Source organism: Vipera ursinii (assembly GCF_947247035.1).
Source record: "Vipera ursinii genome assembly, chromosome: 4".
NCBI classification, from domain to species: Eukaryota; Metazoa; Chordata; class Lepidosauria; order Squamata; family Viperidae; genus Vipera; species Vipera ursinii.
The window spans coordinates 38,882,599-38,899,024 of NC_139514.1; the positions used below are offsets into that span (position 1 = coordinate 38,882,599).

The 16,426-nt window shown below is 41.8% G+C and overlaps 1 protein-coding gene across 1 annotated transcript in view; it reads right to left on the reverse strand.

Moving 5' to 3' along the window:
• The window catches only part of POU2F1 (POU class 2 homeobox 1), a gene marked incomplete at its 5' end in the record, with an annotated part of 111,678 nt that extends 95,572 nt beyond the window's left edge, over positions 1-16,106 (reverse strand). The window contains one exon of the mRNA XM_083361900.1: positions 16,043-16,106. Coding sequence (XP_083218026.1) covers positions 16,043-16,106 — 64 coding nt within the window. The remainder of the gene's footprint in view (positions 1-16,042) is intronic.
• Between the last annotated feature and the right edge of the window lie 320 nt (positions 16,107-16,426).

Consider the following 16,426-nt stretch of genomic DNA (forward strand, 5'->3'; position numbering starts at 1 on the left):
CAAGACTGTCAGTAAAACCAGTTTCTTGGGTTCAAGATAATTGGCACAGAGAAGTCCAAAGGGTGAACCAGGGTAACCAGGCAGGGTGAGACACAAGAAATTACTATCAAAAAATTTATGAGCAGCTTAGTTGCAAGATGCTGGCAATATTGAAAGACCGACTTAAATGTTAGAGTGAGAACATCTCCACTGAGCCTAGAAAATGCTAAATGAAAGACTCTTTATCCTGCAGAGTTCTGACATAGCCATTTACTATGTCTAGTCTCACGTATCCAAGGCAAATGACACTAGATAACAAAGACTATAAAGTTGAAGAGGGCCTCTCAATTTGTCTCTCAATTTACTTTTGTTAATGCATAAGTCCTTAAATTTTTAATTCTAGATAGACAGAGATAGAGGGAGGGAGAGGGAGAGAAGCAGGGGGAGGGAGACCATCAGACCGACCGACAGGAAAGAGATCTCTGGATTAGTCGAGATGACCTCACTTCATCAATCTCACTTTCTAAATACTTTTGAATTTACAATTATTTTCAATAATTAAATAATATTTAATAATTTAGAGAAAAAATGATAAAGCAAAGCGCAAAAAACTAAATAAGAATTTAACTCAAGCAAGTTTTAAATGAATTAAGGGACAAAAAAGAATTTGGAATATGGGATTTTTTGCTAAGAACGTTTGCTAAGGTTTTTGAAAGAACTTTTGCTAAGGTTTCTGAAATATTAAAATTAAAGTATGAATGAAAACAGATGAAGGGACATCTAGAGTGTGGCTGCTAGTGGAACACAAGGAATGAACTCAATTAAACACAGGTAAGAGCTGCTATTAAAGCCTACCTCGTGGCGATTCGGGCAGTGAAGCGCAAGTACTTTTCCACACTAATTGCATCTGCAGATAGTCGGCCAGCAACCCTCTTTAAGGCGAGCCATCTCCTCCTGGGGAAGGAGGATACAGAAGTCTACATGAAGGGGCATGATTTTCTGAAAGACAAAATTGCTCGAATTCGTTCCCATTTAGATGCCAGCTTGGTTGCTGTTCTGGGGAGACGGACCAGGGAGTATGTGTGCCACTACTTATGTTTTAGATCCATGCCCCTCCTGGCTTGTGAAAGTGTCCTGAAAACTGACGTGCGGGTGGGTTCTGGTGGTGATTAAGTCTTCCCTATGGGAGGGGTTGATGTCCTAGGACTTTAAGGAGGCTGTGATTGCCCTTTGCCCAGGATTCAGGCCTGGATATTAGAGGGAAACAGCATTGGTTGTGCTTTTTGCTAATCTATGGCAGGAGTGGGATGGGATAGCGCATCAATCTTCACTATACTTTTGACCTCTTGGCAACCTTTGATTAAGCATAGCATTTTTCTGGAGTGGCTTTGGAGGTTAGGAGTGGATGGTTCTATGTTGTTTTGGTTCATTTCCTTCCTCTGTGGTCATTCTCAGTCAGTGTTGATTGGAATGAGAAGTCCAGCCCTCGTCCCCTGCTTTGCAGGATCCTGTTGGGCTCAATACTTTCTCTGCTTCTGTTTAGCATCTACATGAAGCCACTGGGTGAGATCAACTGCCCCATGGATGAAGGTATCATCAAGAGCCTTGGTGGAGCAGTGGGCTAATGCCTCCTTAAGTAACACCAGCTGCCTGCAATTAGTGCAGGTTCGCATCCCACCAGGCTCAAGGTTGACTCAGCCTTCCATCCTTCCGAGGTAGGTAAAATGAGGACCCAGATTGTTGGGGGCAATTAAGCTGACTTTGTAATAATGCCGCTTGGGGTGTGTGTGAAAGCCCTAATAAGCAAGCATATACATAGAATGAAGGCTACTGCTAAGCTTGTAAGCCGCCCTGAGTCTTCGGAGAAGGGCGGGATATAAATGGAATTAAAAAATATATATGCTGATGACACCCAGCTATATGTCTTTGTTCCTTCTGAATTAAGCAATGCCATGACCTCCATCTTGCAATACTTGGAAGCTGTTAAGGGCTGGATAGGGAGCAACAGGTTGAAACTGAACCCTGGTAAGACAGAATGGCTCTAGTTAGTGGGTTCTTTGGTGCATGGAAAATTGCCAACTCTGGTCTTGGATGGGGTGGCCCTGCCCCAGTGCATAATCTGGGAATTCTCCTGAACTCACAACTCCTGATCAAGCAGTAGGTGGCAGTCATGGCCAGGACAGTTTTTGTACAACTGCAGCTTGTACACCAGCAACACCTTATCCTAGACCAACAATCCCTGCTCACAGTGACTCACATCCTAGTTACCTTCCATCTTGACCATTGCAATTCTTTCTACCTAGGGATCCCCCTGAAAAGTATCCAGAAGCTTCAATTGGTTCAAAATGAAGTGGCCCATATGGTTTTGTGCAGGCTTAGATGTGCATGTTCTCTCTCTTGTGGCAGCTGCATTGACTGCTAATTTGCTTCCAGGTCCTATTCAAGGTGCTGGTTCTCACCTTTAAAGCTCTACATGGCTTGGGATCAGGTTATTTAAAGGATTATCTTTTCCCAGTCACATCTACTTGATCCTAAGAAGGGGGATGCAAGGAGTGCTACAGGTCCCTCTCCTAAGGAGGTTCCTCTAGCAGGACCAAGAGGGCCTTCTCATCATGGCTCCCCCCTGTAGAACATCATCCCTATTTTATTGCAAGGTCCTGAAGACCTGGTTTTTGCCAATGAGCCTGGGGACTGTAGGGTGGGATGGAGCCCATCAAATGGCTTATTTGATTGATTGTTGTCACCAGGTGGGATGAAGGCCAATTGTTTTTTATTGTTTTTATATTGGATTTTATCTTTGTAAGCTATCTGGAGTCACTGAGTATGAGTTGAGCAGCCATATAATTTTTCATAAATAAATAGATAAGATGAATACAATATATTGTGGAAACATAAATTGTTTAATATATCATAAAAGAGGTAGATGGTTGAAATTTGAGTACTAAGAAATGAAGAAATCTGAGAATATATATAAACTGGATTCCATGGGACACTGACTTCCAGGCAGGAAGAAGAGACAAACCTTTAAAAAAAAAGCAAATCTTATATTTGAAAGAAAAACAGTAAAACTTACAAAATGATAGATACATTAGGACATATAAGACATTTCAAAGACTTTTTTCACCATATAATATTTACTTTATTCAAAGAGAGTTAAAATACAAAACATCAAAATAGTTAAAAAGAAAAGACAAAAAATAAAAACCACAAGACATTTAAAAGTGTCTTTAAAAAAAGAAAAAAGACTATATATTTCAAAGGGTTTTATTGAAGAATTGGGAGAGAAACTTATGGTTAACTGACAGCAATAATTGCTGCCTCTGCCAATACATTTTTTGAAGAAGATCCTAAAGATGAAACAAAAGATGAGAAAGAATAATGTAGAAGAATTTACAGATCAGCAGAATAAAGAGGTGAAACAAATTATAGCTGATATGAAACATGGGAAAATACAGAAATTGTGGATCATGAGATAGAAAAATGACCTGGCAAAGACTTACTAATGGATTTTCAAAAGAGAAATTCTAGAGTTTTTAAGAAATCTTTGAGTGGAAGGAAGCTTGAATGGAAATTCAATCTCATGACAGAAAATTGATGAATTAAACATCAAGATTTTAGAACCAACACAAAGAAATATAATGTTGATTTGTGTGGTCAGAGATAAAATAAAACTACCAAAAAACAGTAGAAACCCTTTATGAACATTTTGTCAATACCTGGACAGAACTGATAATTATTTTCATTTTTGAATGGAAGAGAGGAATTATGGGAATAAATTATCATATAATTTCATAAGAGGTAGAGAAATATTAAATTTGTTGTGTTTATTGCAAAGATCAGAAGCACTTCTTTAAATATTTTTTTCTTTCTGAACAATATTGCAATATTGCATGAAAGTGAATTTGGAGAAAAGCATAAGACTTTTACAGAAAGAATTGCCACATAGTCAGAAATAGTTCTTAATATTGGTATCTTTGTCAATAAGGCAGAGAACTATTTTAGACACTAATCAAATCATTTTAATTTTTTAGATCGCCTGGGACATAAGAGACACTTAATTTATTATTTTGGATTATGGAGGTATTAAGAGGCAGAGTTTATTAATACTGCAAGGTCGTACCTAATCCATTTCATATATTATTTTATTTATTTTTTCAATAATTTTGTAATTAAAAAGTAGTTGATGGTCAAATTTCAGCAGTATAATCTGGGGATGTTGTGGAGATTACAAAATGGACACTAAGTGGCCGCTTGCAAACCACTGGTTGCCCACCTTCAACTTCATGTATTACACTTAAATACACACTCCAGCTTTATGGTTTGTAAACTGTTGAAATGAAATAATTAGAAACGATAGTTGAATAAAATATTAATTTCATTTACTATTTCATATTAAAACATGCTTAACTGGCTTTAAGAACTTTATTACATTTTTTTAAAGGAAATACCATTTTATATTTTTTTTCATTTTTTTATATTTTATATTTTTTAATATATTTTCTGGTTTTATATATTAGCACAGTCCTATGCAAAATTTCCATTTCTGTCATGCAGAAAAAGGCAGCACATTTCAGAACTGGAAAACACAGAATCAACTAATATCCTACACATTGTTCTGTACTAGCCTGCTACCGGCCCTGCAGAAAAGGCAGGGACAACCCTTTTCCAAACGGCAAAAGGCTGGAATAAAGCCTGCCAAATTTATTAACATAAAACAGACACCAACCATGAAACAGGAGCTATGAAACAGGAACTATCCAAGCGGTTGCCTTCAGCAAACCAGCCCTCCCACACATTCCCCTTAAATACAGCTCAGGGCGTGGCCTATCTCTGCCTCCTTCTGAGGTGCCCCATTGCCTTCCTCTGTTTACTCCTGATTGACTGCCTCCTGCGTCGGGCGTCCTTGAACAGGGCCAGCTGTGGGTCATCTTCATCCACCTGTCAGGCTCACACAGCTGGGTCTCCACCAGGTGGGAGGGGCCTGGCTGAGGGCTCTGCGGAGCCTCAAAGCCATCATCAGCAAGCTCTTCAACACCCCCTTCCTCCTCCTCTGAGTCGTCCGACCCAACTGCCGAACCCACAGGCTGACCCACACATTTTATTCTTCATTATCTTTGAATTCAATGCAACTGGCACCTACTGATCAGGAAATATATGTTTTCAGCAAAATTCTAAATAGCAGTTATTATAATTTTGCTGGGGAATAGTTGCATAGTTCCTTTTATGCATTAGAAAAAATGGGATCCTAAGTTTCCAAAAACTAAACTGAAAATTATCATCAACTTATATGGGCATATCAAATTCTAAATACGGGAAGAACTGTTCTGAATTTGATTATCTCATTATCCTACCATCCTTCTCTGTTCCTTTCTCTTGATGCAAACTTTCCTTTGTACCTTTATTCTGAAAGGCTTCTACTGAACACATCAATGTTTCTTTTGTATCAAGTAAAAATGGAATTTCTTGGTAGTGAGCAGTAGCAGAAATGTATTAAAATAGATCTGTTCTGTCTCTCATATCAAAAGAAAAGACTTTAAATTGTTACAGCATACAGCTCTGTAACTGAAATAGACATACATTTTTAAAAATACATGTAAGACTTGGTTGTTTTAAAAAGATGAGGAAATCAGAAATATGAACGACATTTATTCAGGGCAAAGAACGAAGAGATAAAACAATGGTGGATACCAAAAGGAAAAAGGTATATAAAGTTAGTGAAGCCTATATACTGAAAAAAACAGAATGTTTATAGATATAATGAAAGCCATATTTTTGAGTAGATTTTATTAGAGCTGTGCAGAGGCACTTTTCTCATACTGTGGATGAATTTACCAGATAGAATGATTTTACTTGGAGAAGTATGTTCTTTTTTTTTATTGAAAAGTTTTAAAATACAGTTTTCCTTTAAAAAACCCCCTTCCCCCTCCCTACTACCCCCCCTACCTCCCCCCAACCTCCCTCCCTCCCCCTCTCCCTCCACCCCCCCTCCCCCCCCGACTTCCCAGAGCTAAATACAAGGTATATATATAAAAACAATCATAAACAATCATATACTAACAACTATAAATTCTAAAATCCATCACTCTCTAGCTTATATAGGATAAGACACACCTTAACAATATTAAATATATACAAAAAACTAGAATAAAAAAAAGAAAAAAACGAAAGAAGACTTATTCGAATGCTACAGAAAACTTCTTAACCCTATACTTGTTCTGGATAAACTCAATCCATTTTCTCCATTCCATAATATAACGTTCTTGCGAATGATCTTTCAAATAGGCCGAAATCTTCGCCATCTCTGCCAGGTCGGAAACCTTTAAAGTCCACTCTTCTACGGTCGGCAGTTCCTCTTTCTTCCAATATTGGCCTATCAAAAGTCTTGCCGCCGTAATTAAGTTCAACATCAACTTGGTGTCCACAACTGTAGCGTCTGCAATTATTCCCAACAAAAAAAGTTGCGGACAAAACTTTATCCTCTGTTTAAAAATCTTCTGCATATTCCACCAGACTTTTATCCAAAAAGCCTTAACCTTCTTACATGTCCACCATATGTGAAAATATGTTGCATCTTCATCACCACACCTCCAACATTTAGGCTGATAATTCGGATACATACTTGCAAGCTTTTTAGGATCTAGATGCCATCTATAAAACATTTTGTAAAAGTTCTCTCTTAGATTTTGAGCTTGGGTAAATTTTACGTTCCTCACCCAAATCTTTTCCCACATGTCCATTGTAATAACTTCCTGGATGTTTTGGGCCCATTTTATCATACAATCCTTTACAAGCTCTGTTTCCGAGTCAATCTCTATCAATGCAAGATATATCCGTTTAATATGTGCTGGTCCCTGATTTCTAATCTGCTTTATCAAATTTTCATCAGACATTGTAAATCCAAGTATGTTCTGAAGATATTTCAGAAACAAGCCCCAAATGGCTGTAAGAGTCAAAACATTTTTAAAAATTATTCCTGAAAACCTATTAGCAACCATTGCAATACCTACAGTATAGTTTAAAGACAGATGAAGCAGCTTTTACTGGTTATAGTAAAGGCAGCTGCATTTTGCATCGGTAGGTGAATTTCCTCGTTTCCAACTTCTGAAAGTTCTCTGGCTTCCAATTGCCTAGCCAGGAGAAACTATAAATACAGGAGGAATTTCAGAGAGTTATACTGTAATTGGGACAGACAAACAACTAGATATTTTTGAACAAGTAGTAACTACAATATTTCATTATAGTGTGTTTCATCCTATCAAGATGCCCACAGCTCCAGGCGCTTGGAGGCAAGATAGAATTAGGCATCCCTGCTATACTGATGCTACCCCAACCTCTCAGATGATCTTTCCAAAGATGTTTGTGTAGATATTAAAATCTAGGATATATAGAATTTCTCTGAGAAATTTTTCCACTGTGAGATTCCAAATGGAAGGGTCCACTGTAATAAACTATCCTTCCTTGCCAGCAGGGGTTTGAATCTTCTGGTCAGGATTATTTTCACTGTAAAATAATGCCTTTAATCCCAAATCTGCAAATGCAATATAAAAGGAAACAATGACTCACAGTGAATGCAGTTGAGAGATCAAGAAGGACCAGAAAGGGCGCATTTCCTACAACTAGATTCCCAAAAATTAATAATCTACCAGTGATCAATTTCCCTTTGTTCTATTGCCTAGGACTGAATCCTGACTGAAAAGGATCCAATTATCTATTTCTTAAGAGCCCTTTAAAGATAAAACTATGCCACCTTCTTGAAAAACTTTCTGCAAAAAGACTAGGACTCACTGTCAGTTGTTCAAACTCCCTGGATCTAGGGAAGTCTCTTCAAGAGGGCATACTAATGCCTATTTAAAGATATTACAGGTAGTCAGTCCTTGGTTTTGGAATGCTTATATTTATTTTCCAATTAAACATTAATTAAATGTAAAAAATTAAAGATATTGGAATGTACTTATTGTATCTTTATACTCTTAACTTAGATAGGGTAGGCACGTTTCTAGTCCTTTCCTACAAACATTGCCATTTTATGGAAGCTAGGAAATGTCTAATTCTAAATTTTGAAAGGAAAACCCAGAAATACGCATCCATTAGAAATTAAGGAACAACAAAAATGAGCATATATTGACAAACAACAAAAAGCTGAGTTTTTCAATAGTGCCTTTATTTTTACAAAAATATGGAAATAATTAATGAACAAATGAAAATTACTTTCAAATTATACATTACTTTCTACAAGTAACACATTAAATTTGACATTAGAAATAAAAAATAATTAAATAGATATGCCACTGTAGAATATCTAATTTTTATTATTTTATTATGCACGTTAATCACCCATAGTGAAGATTTAACCTATGCACATGAACAACCTCTAATAAATACGCCGGTATACTCTATTTATTTATTTTTTTCAGCCTTCATATATCCACAAAGGAATATATTTTTCTCCATACAAAACATACTGAACTCAAGAATAATGAGAAGTAAACTGAATTACATTTTTAGGGGATAAAAAGTGAATGATCCAACAAAGATGGGAACACTTCAGTAAGAGCTACAAGATTCACCATAAACTGGAGTATGCTGCAGGCAAGAGGATAGATATGATCATCGATATGAAAAAGTGTTTAAATTAAATAAGGCAAGAAGACATGGGAAACAACTGTTAAGAATTGTCATTAAAAAAAGAAGCTTGCAGAAGGCAGCAACTATCCTCACAGTGAGCTAAAAGCAAATAAGATGGAAGAGCAAGGAACCAATTGTCATCGTACTCCTTTTGAAATACACAAGGGATAATCTTATGCTGTCACAGGAGACACTGTCAGTCTTATGTTGCAGACTGGCATTCTATTCTGTACACTGTCATTTCATCTTCAACACTTTGATCACAATATCATTGTACTATTCCAAATGTCATTTCATCAACATACACCACCATTTTTAATTTTCATTCTAGACACGCTGTCTATCCTTCCACCTGATACTCTTTGTAAACATACACCTGTGATACTCCTATATGTCATCATTCTATTATACAATAATATTTTGTGAATATTCTAGCCTAGGTAGCATCACTTCTCATTCCTGCCTTTTTTCTTTCTATTCCAAGTTTAACCATACATCTGATTTCTAATCAAGCCGCTCTCCACTTTTTATATTACTTGAGTCACCCATTAAACAGTCTTCTGAAAACTGAGAAGAAATCAGCATAACATAATTAACAAATGTTAGCAATAAAAGTGAAATGTCAACTGATATCACTGAACACCACAGAAAACACTTCCCCTTCTCTGTGCACTGAATTACTGCAGGGAGAGATGGTTTATACAGCACTCTGGACTATTTCAGGAACATACTGGCAACTAGAACATCGTAACTGCTTGATTTCCAATAGATACCGTGTTTCCCTAAAAATAAGCCCAGGTCTTATATTTATTTTTGGTCCAAAAGACCCATTAGGGTTTATTTCGGGGATGTCTTATTTTTTCATGACAAGGTCCAGCCCAGCCGGCGGCCCGCCCCCCAGGCAACTCAGGTTTCCCTTGATGGGGGAACGAAGGCTTTGGAAACTGCCTTTTCATTTATATTAATCATCAACATTATAATCCGTCCCCTTTATTTTTCAAAGAAATAACTTGTATTTACGATTAGCCTCCAGGAATGCCAATGGGAAGGCACAGTGTGAATTCTGTGCATAAGCCACGGAAATACAGAAATTCACTCCCTCAAAGCTCACGCCGCTTCCTTGCTCCCGGCACATCACTGCTTTACAGGTGCATTCAATTTTGTGGCTCAGCTAAATTCTTCAGCCGCGGAGGACTGCAGTTCCCAGCACCTTCAGGAAGCCCAAGCGATGGAAACCTTAGGCCAGGCTCCTTGTAGCTGAAGCAACCCGCCTCGCCCGGGGTAAGGCTGACCATCACGGGAGGAATGGCTTATCCCCGTCCTCCAGCTCTACTGGACATGGGGGACGAGCCTCCCGCAATGGGCAACCTGACCCTGGGCAAGCCTGATTGCTTACCGGGAAAGGCTGTGCGTTGCGAAAGGACTGCAAAGGGCATCCCCAGATCCCTGCAGCTCCTGGAGGCTCTGAGCGCTGTTTTTGGCGCCGTGTCTTTGTGCGCGTCCGCCTCACTGTTTTCGGTGGTGCTTCGGATCAGCTGCAGCGCACCATGAAGAGGATGGCCGAGGTTTGGGAGATGGTCTATTCCCATTCGTAGCGTGGCTGCCGTCCAATTGCTGCACAGCCTCTCGAGAGGGCAGCATCAACAGCCAATGCGGCGGCGGGGAAGGCAGAAGGCAATCCCACCCACCAGATCAGCCTGGTGGGGTGGGGTGGAAACCAAGCAGTGCCAAAAAACAGTGCTGAGCCTCCAGGAACTGCAGGGATCCGGACTCACCCTTTGCAGTCGTCCTCCTGCAACGCACAACCTCTCCCTGTAAGCAATTCGGCTCGCCCAGGGTCAGGTTGGCTGTTGTGGGACACTCATCCAACATGTGTGGAGGAGCTGGAGCATGGGGATAGGCCACGCCTCCCGCAACAGCCAACCTGACCCTGGGCGAGCCGAATTGCTTCAGCTGCGAGGAGCCTGGCCTAACGCTTCCATCGCCCAGGTTTCCTGAAAGTGATGGGAACTGCAGCCTGCTGCAGTGAAAGAATTTAGCTCAGCCACAAAATTGAATGCACCTGTAAAGCAGTTGTGCACCCCGAGCAAGGAAGTGGCATAAGCTTTGAGGGTGCGAGTGTCTGTATTTCCATGGCTCAAGGGCAAAATTCATACCGCGCATTCCCATTGCCGTTCAAAGAGGCTAACCATGGTAAATGCAAATATTTTTTTTGAAAAATAAAGGGATGTATTACAATATTGATGATGATTGTAAATGAAAAGGCAGTCTCCAAAGCCTTCCTTCTCCACTGAGGGAAACCTGAGTCGCCCTCCAGAGTGGGACATCTCAGGACGCCCAGCCATCTCCAGAGGCTGCTGCAGGGTGAGGGTGGAAGAGAGAAGCTGATGGTTGAGGCCCTGGCCAGTCCCTATCCCTGCTTGCTCTTACGCACACATGTACAAACATGAATGTTGTGATACGTGCACGTGAGCATACAAACAGGCTGCAAGCATGCATAGCACGCAAATGGGGCTGCGAGCATGCGCGCAAGGCTCTGAGTGACGGCGGTGCATGAGGCTTGTGGCACCGCCACTGCCAGGCTCGCAGTGATGCCACCACTAATGCGAGGCTCATGCTGCAATGCTGCCCCTGGTGCAAGGCTCATGCCACTGCCTCCGTGCAAGGATCGCACCATGACCTGCAGCAATCCCCCCCAGTGCGAGGTTCATGCCGCCACTCCTGCGTGAGGATCATGCTGTGGCCCACCTGCCATTTATGGCGCTGCCACCGCCCACACAATGTTCATGGCAATGCCACCATCTGCATGTGGCACGCCATTGCTTACCTGCTGCTTGCGGCACTGCTGACCCCCATGCAAGATTTGTGGCAACACCGCCACCCGCACGATAATAGCAGCGCTGCCACCACCCACACACTCGTGGCAACGGTGGCACAAGGGGGGTGTTAGCATGCGCACACATGCATGCACTGCCCAGGTACTCATGCGGCCCGGTGGCCAAGAGGCCAAGGCCCGGTAGGTTGGAGACCTCTGTTCTAGACTGTGAGACTTGTCTTTTGAGTTTATACTCAAGAGGCAAGTCTATCTGCTTGAATAATCATAAATGCTACCTTAGGATATATTAAGTGCCTATTACATCTATATACTACTAAAACTCTCATTCCTGCAATCTTTAACTGGGTAAAACAATGCATCATAGGGCAACAATTTTTGAACCAGAATACCTCAAATGAGCTAACTTACAGAATATGTACAAAATCTGGGACCCATGATTCCTGTGGAATTGATTTTGGCAAATTTTATAAAACATTCTATGACATAAATTTATCATAACACAGTTTATGAAGTAATGCAAAATGCAATAAAACATTTCTAATGTAGAACCATGCAACGAACACAATTGGGACTGGGATTACCATTTAACTGGGAATTACAGGTTGTTAAGGAAGTATCCACTACAATCCAAGACATTCTGGGTTTGATCCCTCCTAGCTCTGACCGTTAAGGGACTACCACCAACTCTCCACATCCGTCTGTCTCTTCTACATCCTTGCCCTTTGGCTGCCCTGCACCTTACCTTACAGTATGACAAGCAGTCTCAGAACTGTGCAGAACCTGGGAAGCTGCAGCCACCCCAGTCCAGTCGTCACCTTCCCCATCCTGCACGCCAAGACCCCTGTCAGTCTGCTGCCTCAGCTCACCTTTTCCGCCTTCTTGTTCCTGCTGCCGATGATGTATGCCCAGCATGGCTACTTGGGCACACAGTCCTGGCTTCACATGGTGAAAACTGTGAATTCACTATGTTCCTGGATGTTTGGGGCTGGCCATGCATAGTAAAAGAGGAAAGAAAAACACAAGCCAACTTGAAGGGTTTTTCCCTTTTTCGCCATGTGAAGCCAGACCCACATGGCCCAGGAACACAGCACAAAGGGGAGAACTGGTGCAGTATGGACCCTTTAAACTAGTTTGTGCCTCCCCCCCATGTGAAGCCAGGCCCATATAGGCCATCAGCTAAGGTTGGGCCTGTTCTAATGGAATGTCTGAATGATGTTAAGGACAGTGGAGAAGAGAGGCTTCCGAAGGAACATCTCTTTTCCCCATTCTCAAGATCATTTATGCATTCTATTAAACCAGGCTCCTTAGCAGAAGCAAAAAGATAGAAGTGAAGGGGAGCAGGGCAGCAGGGCACCAAAAGGGAGTAGTTGAGAGAAGATAGGTGGGTGGAGGGAGTTACAGCACACTTACAGTCATAAGTGTGGGCAGGCTTCCAAGCACCTGAATTTTGATCATGTGATTCAGTTTTAGTTACCCTGCTCTTCAGATCCCAAGAATAGTGACAAAGATATCTATTAAATACTAGACAGTATTCAGAACATACAATTCTAATGATGTTAACCATGGCAACTGGGATCAGAACCAGCTTCCCCACTGACTTCATTTGTCTGAAGCTCGCAAAGAAGATTGCAATGGCGACCATGTGACATATTGCAATGTTAATTGAAATCCAGGCACCAATTTGTTCTGACAAAGTCAAAACTAAAATGCTTGGATTTATAAACCATTTCTTTTTAAATAAACTCAAATAAGCATCTAACAATCTATGATTTAAAATGATTATCAATTACAATAATGTTTTGTTTTTAAAATATTTTTTATCTCCAAGAGCTAATATATCTACAATCTCAACAGTGATAAAACTGAATCCATAAAGGAAATTATTCTCAGATAAATCATTTTCCTATAAGATTTTACCATTATACTTGCTTATATAGGATAATAAATCAAATGAATTGCACATTCTCCCCTGGTCAGTGATGACACCAACTTGACAACATTTTAAAAAGTGGTGAAACTTAGAATATTTATAATGCAATCAAATTATATTTATGCCCAATCAGCTGCACACTGTTGCTATAAATAGGGACAACTGAATTTTGATTACAACTTATACAAACCCCTCATGATGCTTCCACTTAATATTTCTAAGACCAAGAGGGGACACATAAGGTGAATTACACTGAAATCATGATATTTTAAAGAAAATTAACAAAAAAAGATTAACTGTCTATATATATATATATATATATATATATGTGTGTGTGTGTGTGTGTGTGTGTGTGTGTGTGTATACACACATACACACACACACACATATATGTATATATATAAAATTCAGCATCATGCCTCAATGATTATTTAATAATCAAACACATACTGTAAAATAATCTGTCAGATATTTTTCTGCTGAAATTACATCAATCAATCAAGTGTAGTAAAATTACATTTATAAAGTTATCTTAACAATTAGAATCCTGTTTTACTGAGTATTGTTTTATAGAATATAGTATTTGTTCTAAAAAGAACAAGAACGTTTTGAATTTTACCTATATCAAACCATAACAAATTTAAATTTCCTTTCATTTACTGCCCATTTCTCTTGGCAATGTTTCATTTACTTGTTATCTAAGTTTTTTTTTTAAAAAAAGACATCAGCAATATGACAGTACTGGTCATCTTTTTCAAGATGAATATCCTGATTTACATTATTGCACATTTGTAATGCAGATTAAAGCCATTACCAATACTATCTCTGTACTCAATAATTTTGTATTTGATCTGTTGATCTGATTTGTGAAAACTTATTGCAGATTTCACACTCCAAAAACTCGGTCTTTTCACCACTTAAAAACATGGCTAATAAGGACAAAGAAAGACCTCACACATACTGAATTGGAAAGAGCAGCTTTAGAAAGTCCTGTTGTGGTCAGTAAATTAAAAACAAACCCCTTATTTGAGGCAGATTTTTTTTAAAAAAAGGCAAAGCTGAGAGCAGATCTGATGTTGCCCATGCCCCAGGAGGATTTTTTTTCTTTACTATCGAGGCCGGGAGGGGGACATTTTAGTTATTAGTAAATAAATCAAGCAGCAGAGAGAGCAAGGCCTAACCGCCTGCCAAAGGAGTCCGGGCCTAGCTTTCTTCCCTCCCTTCCATACAGCCTGGGATTGATCTCAGGGCCCTATTCGTTGCCAAGAAAGTGTAAAAAGGCAAAGAGAGCCGAGAAAGAAGAATCATATTGAACCACAAAAGCACATGGGGCGAATGTAAAATATAAACACGGCGTTGGGCTCTGAGTGGCTGTTATTAAAGGCCTGAATTACTAAACATGAGAGGCGGGGAAAGTCGGGCGGCCATTTCAATAATATAAACCTCCCCGAATTAGACATTATTCAAATGAGAACGAGAGAGGGAGGTGAAGAGGTAAGAATTAAAACAAGAGGCGCGTTCAACCTGCCACCCCAAGAACCCTGACCTTGTCCAAACAACACACGGCAAGTGGGGGAAGCCCAGTTGACGGCTCCCTCCCTCTCTCTTCTCCTCCGCCCCGCAGCCCACAAACCATGGAAAGAAACCCCCTACGCCAGGGGTCTTCAAACTTGGCCCTTTTATGACTTGTGGACTTCAACTCCCAGAATTCCTCAGCCAGCAAAGCTGGCTGAGGAATTCTGGGAGTTGAAGTCCACAAGTCATAAAAGGGCCAAGTTTGAAGACCCCTGCCCTTACGCTCTGCCTCCTTCCATCTCTTTTAAGAGGGAAGATCCGGCAGGGCAGGCCAGTCCAAGTCCGGTCGGGCAAGGGGGACAAACCGACCCCGTGCGTTTTCTCTCAATGGAGCCCTACCTCCTCCAAGACAGGAGGTTTACACCTAGCCCCCCGTGTAGACTTGACGCCCGACGGAAGAGGAAAAAAACCCCGTCGAGCAGCAGCCCGCGCCCTCGAGGTTTCTCTTAGGCCAAAGATGCCCACCCTGACTTGAGGGCAACCCCAAACTCCCCTTGGCGCGTAGGCCTCGGCCTCTGGGGAAATGAGGCTGCCCTACGGGAGGAGGGCAGGGCGGCTGGAGGGGAGAGGCAGAGATCCCGAAAACAGGCGCTTTTCCCCCTCCTTGCCCCCAAGCCGGTGAGACCTCTCGAGGGGACGCGGACGCAGAGCCACTGGGCCCCCCCAAACAAGGTTGAGCGCCCTCCTGTTGGCTCTTCTCTACCAGTACCCCCCCCCTCCTCCGGCCGTTGCTGCGCCGCCCCCCTGGCCTGAGCCTGCTATTATACAGTAGATGAATATGCAAAGCAGCTTGGTAGCGGCGGCAGCGGCCGGCCTAGCTCTCGGAGTTGGGCTCCAGGAACGAGGGTGGGGGGAACCCTGCCCGTTGCCTCCCACCCACCCCCCCGCTCCCGCGCGTGTGTATGTATGTACGTGCGTGCCTTGTGTCTCTTGTGTCTGCACAGCCGGCTACCCCCCAGCTCCCTCCTGCGCCGTTAATTATAATAATTCTGAGTACTAATAAATTATGCTAAGCGAGGAAGGCGGGCGGGCGGCGGCGGGGGGGGGGCCGCGCGTACGAGTATGAATATGAATATGTAAAATGCAGTAATGATTACCTGCCGCCGCCGCCACCGCCGCCGCCGAACTCTCATCTTGACTCGCTGCTCCTCCGTCCGCCATTTTGAATATTTTAATCAAAATCGGCCGCCCGATAAACCCTCCCTTGCTCTGTTCGCTCCTTGGCTGCCCCCTCCCTGCTCGCGTTCCTTTTTGCGCAGGCGCCGATTGGACGGCTCGGTCCCTCTCCCTTTTTTTTTTTTTTCCCAGATCCGGCCGGTGCGCATGACCGCCTTCCCCCCCGCCGCCACCCGCGTTACCCCCGCGCCTCCCGGCTCCGTTTGCTGGACGAAATCGAGACGTCCGCCAGGCGCGAGTGGGCGGAATACGGGATGGCTCAGGGGACCAAAGTAAACCCGACCAGCTACAAAGCGGCTTTTTCT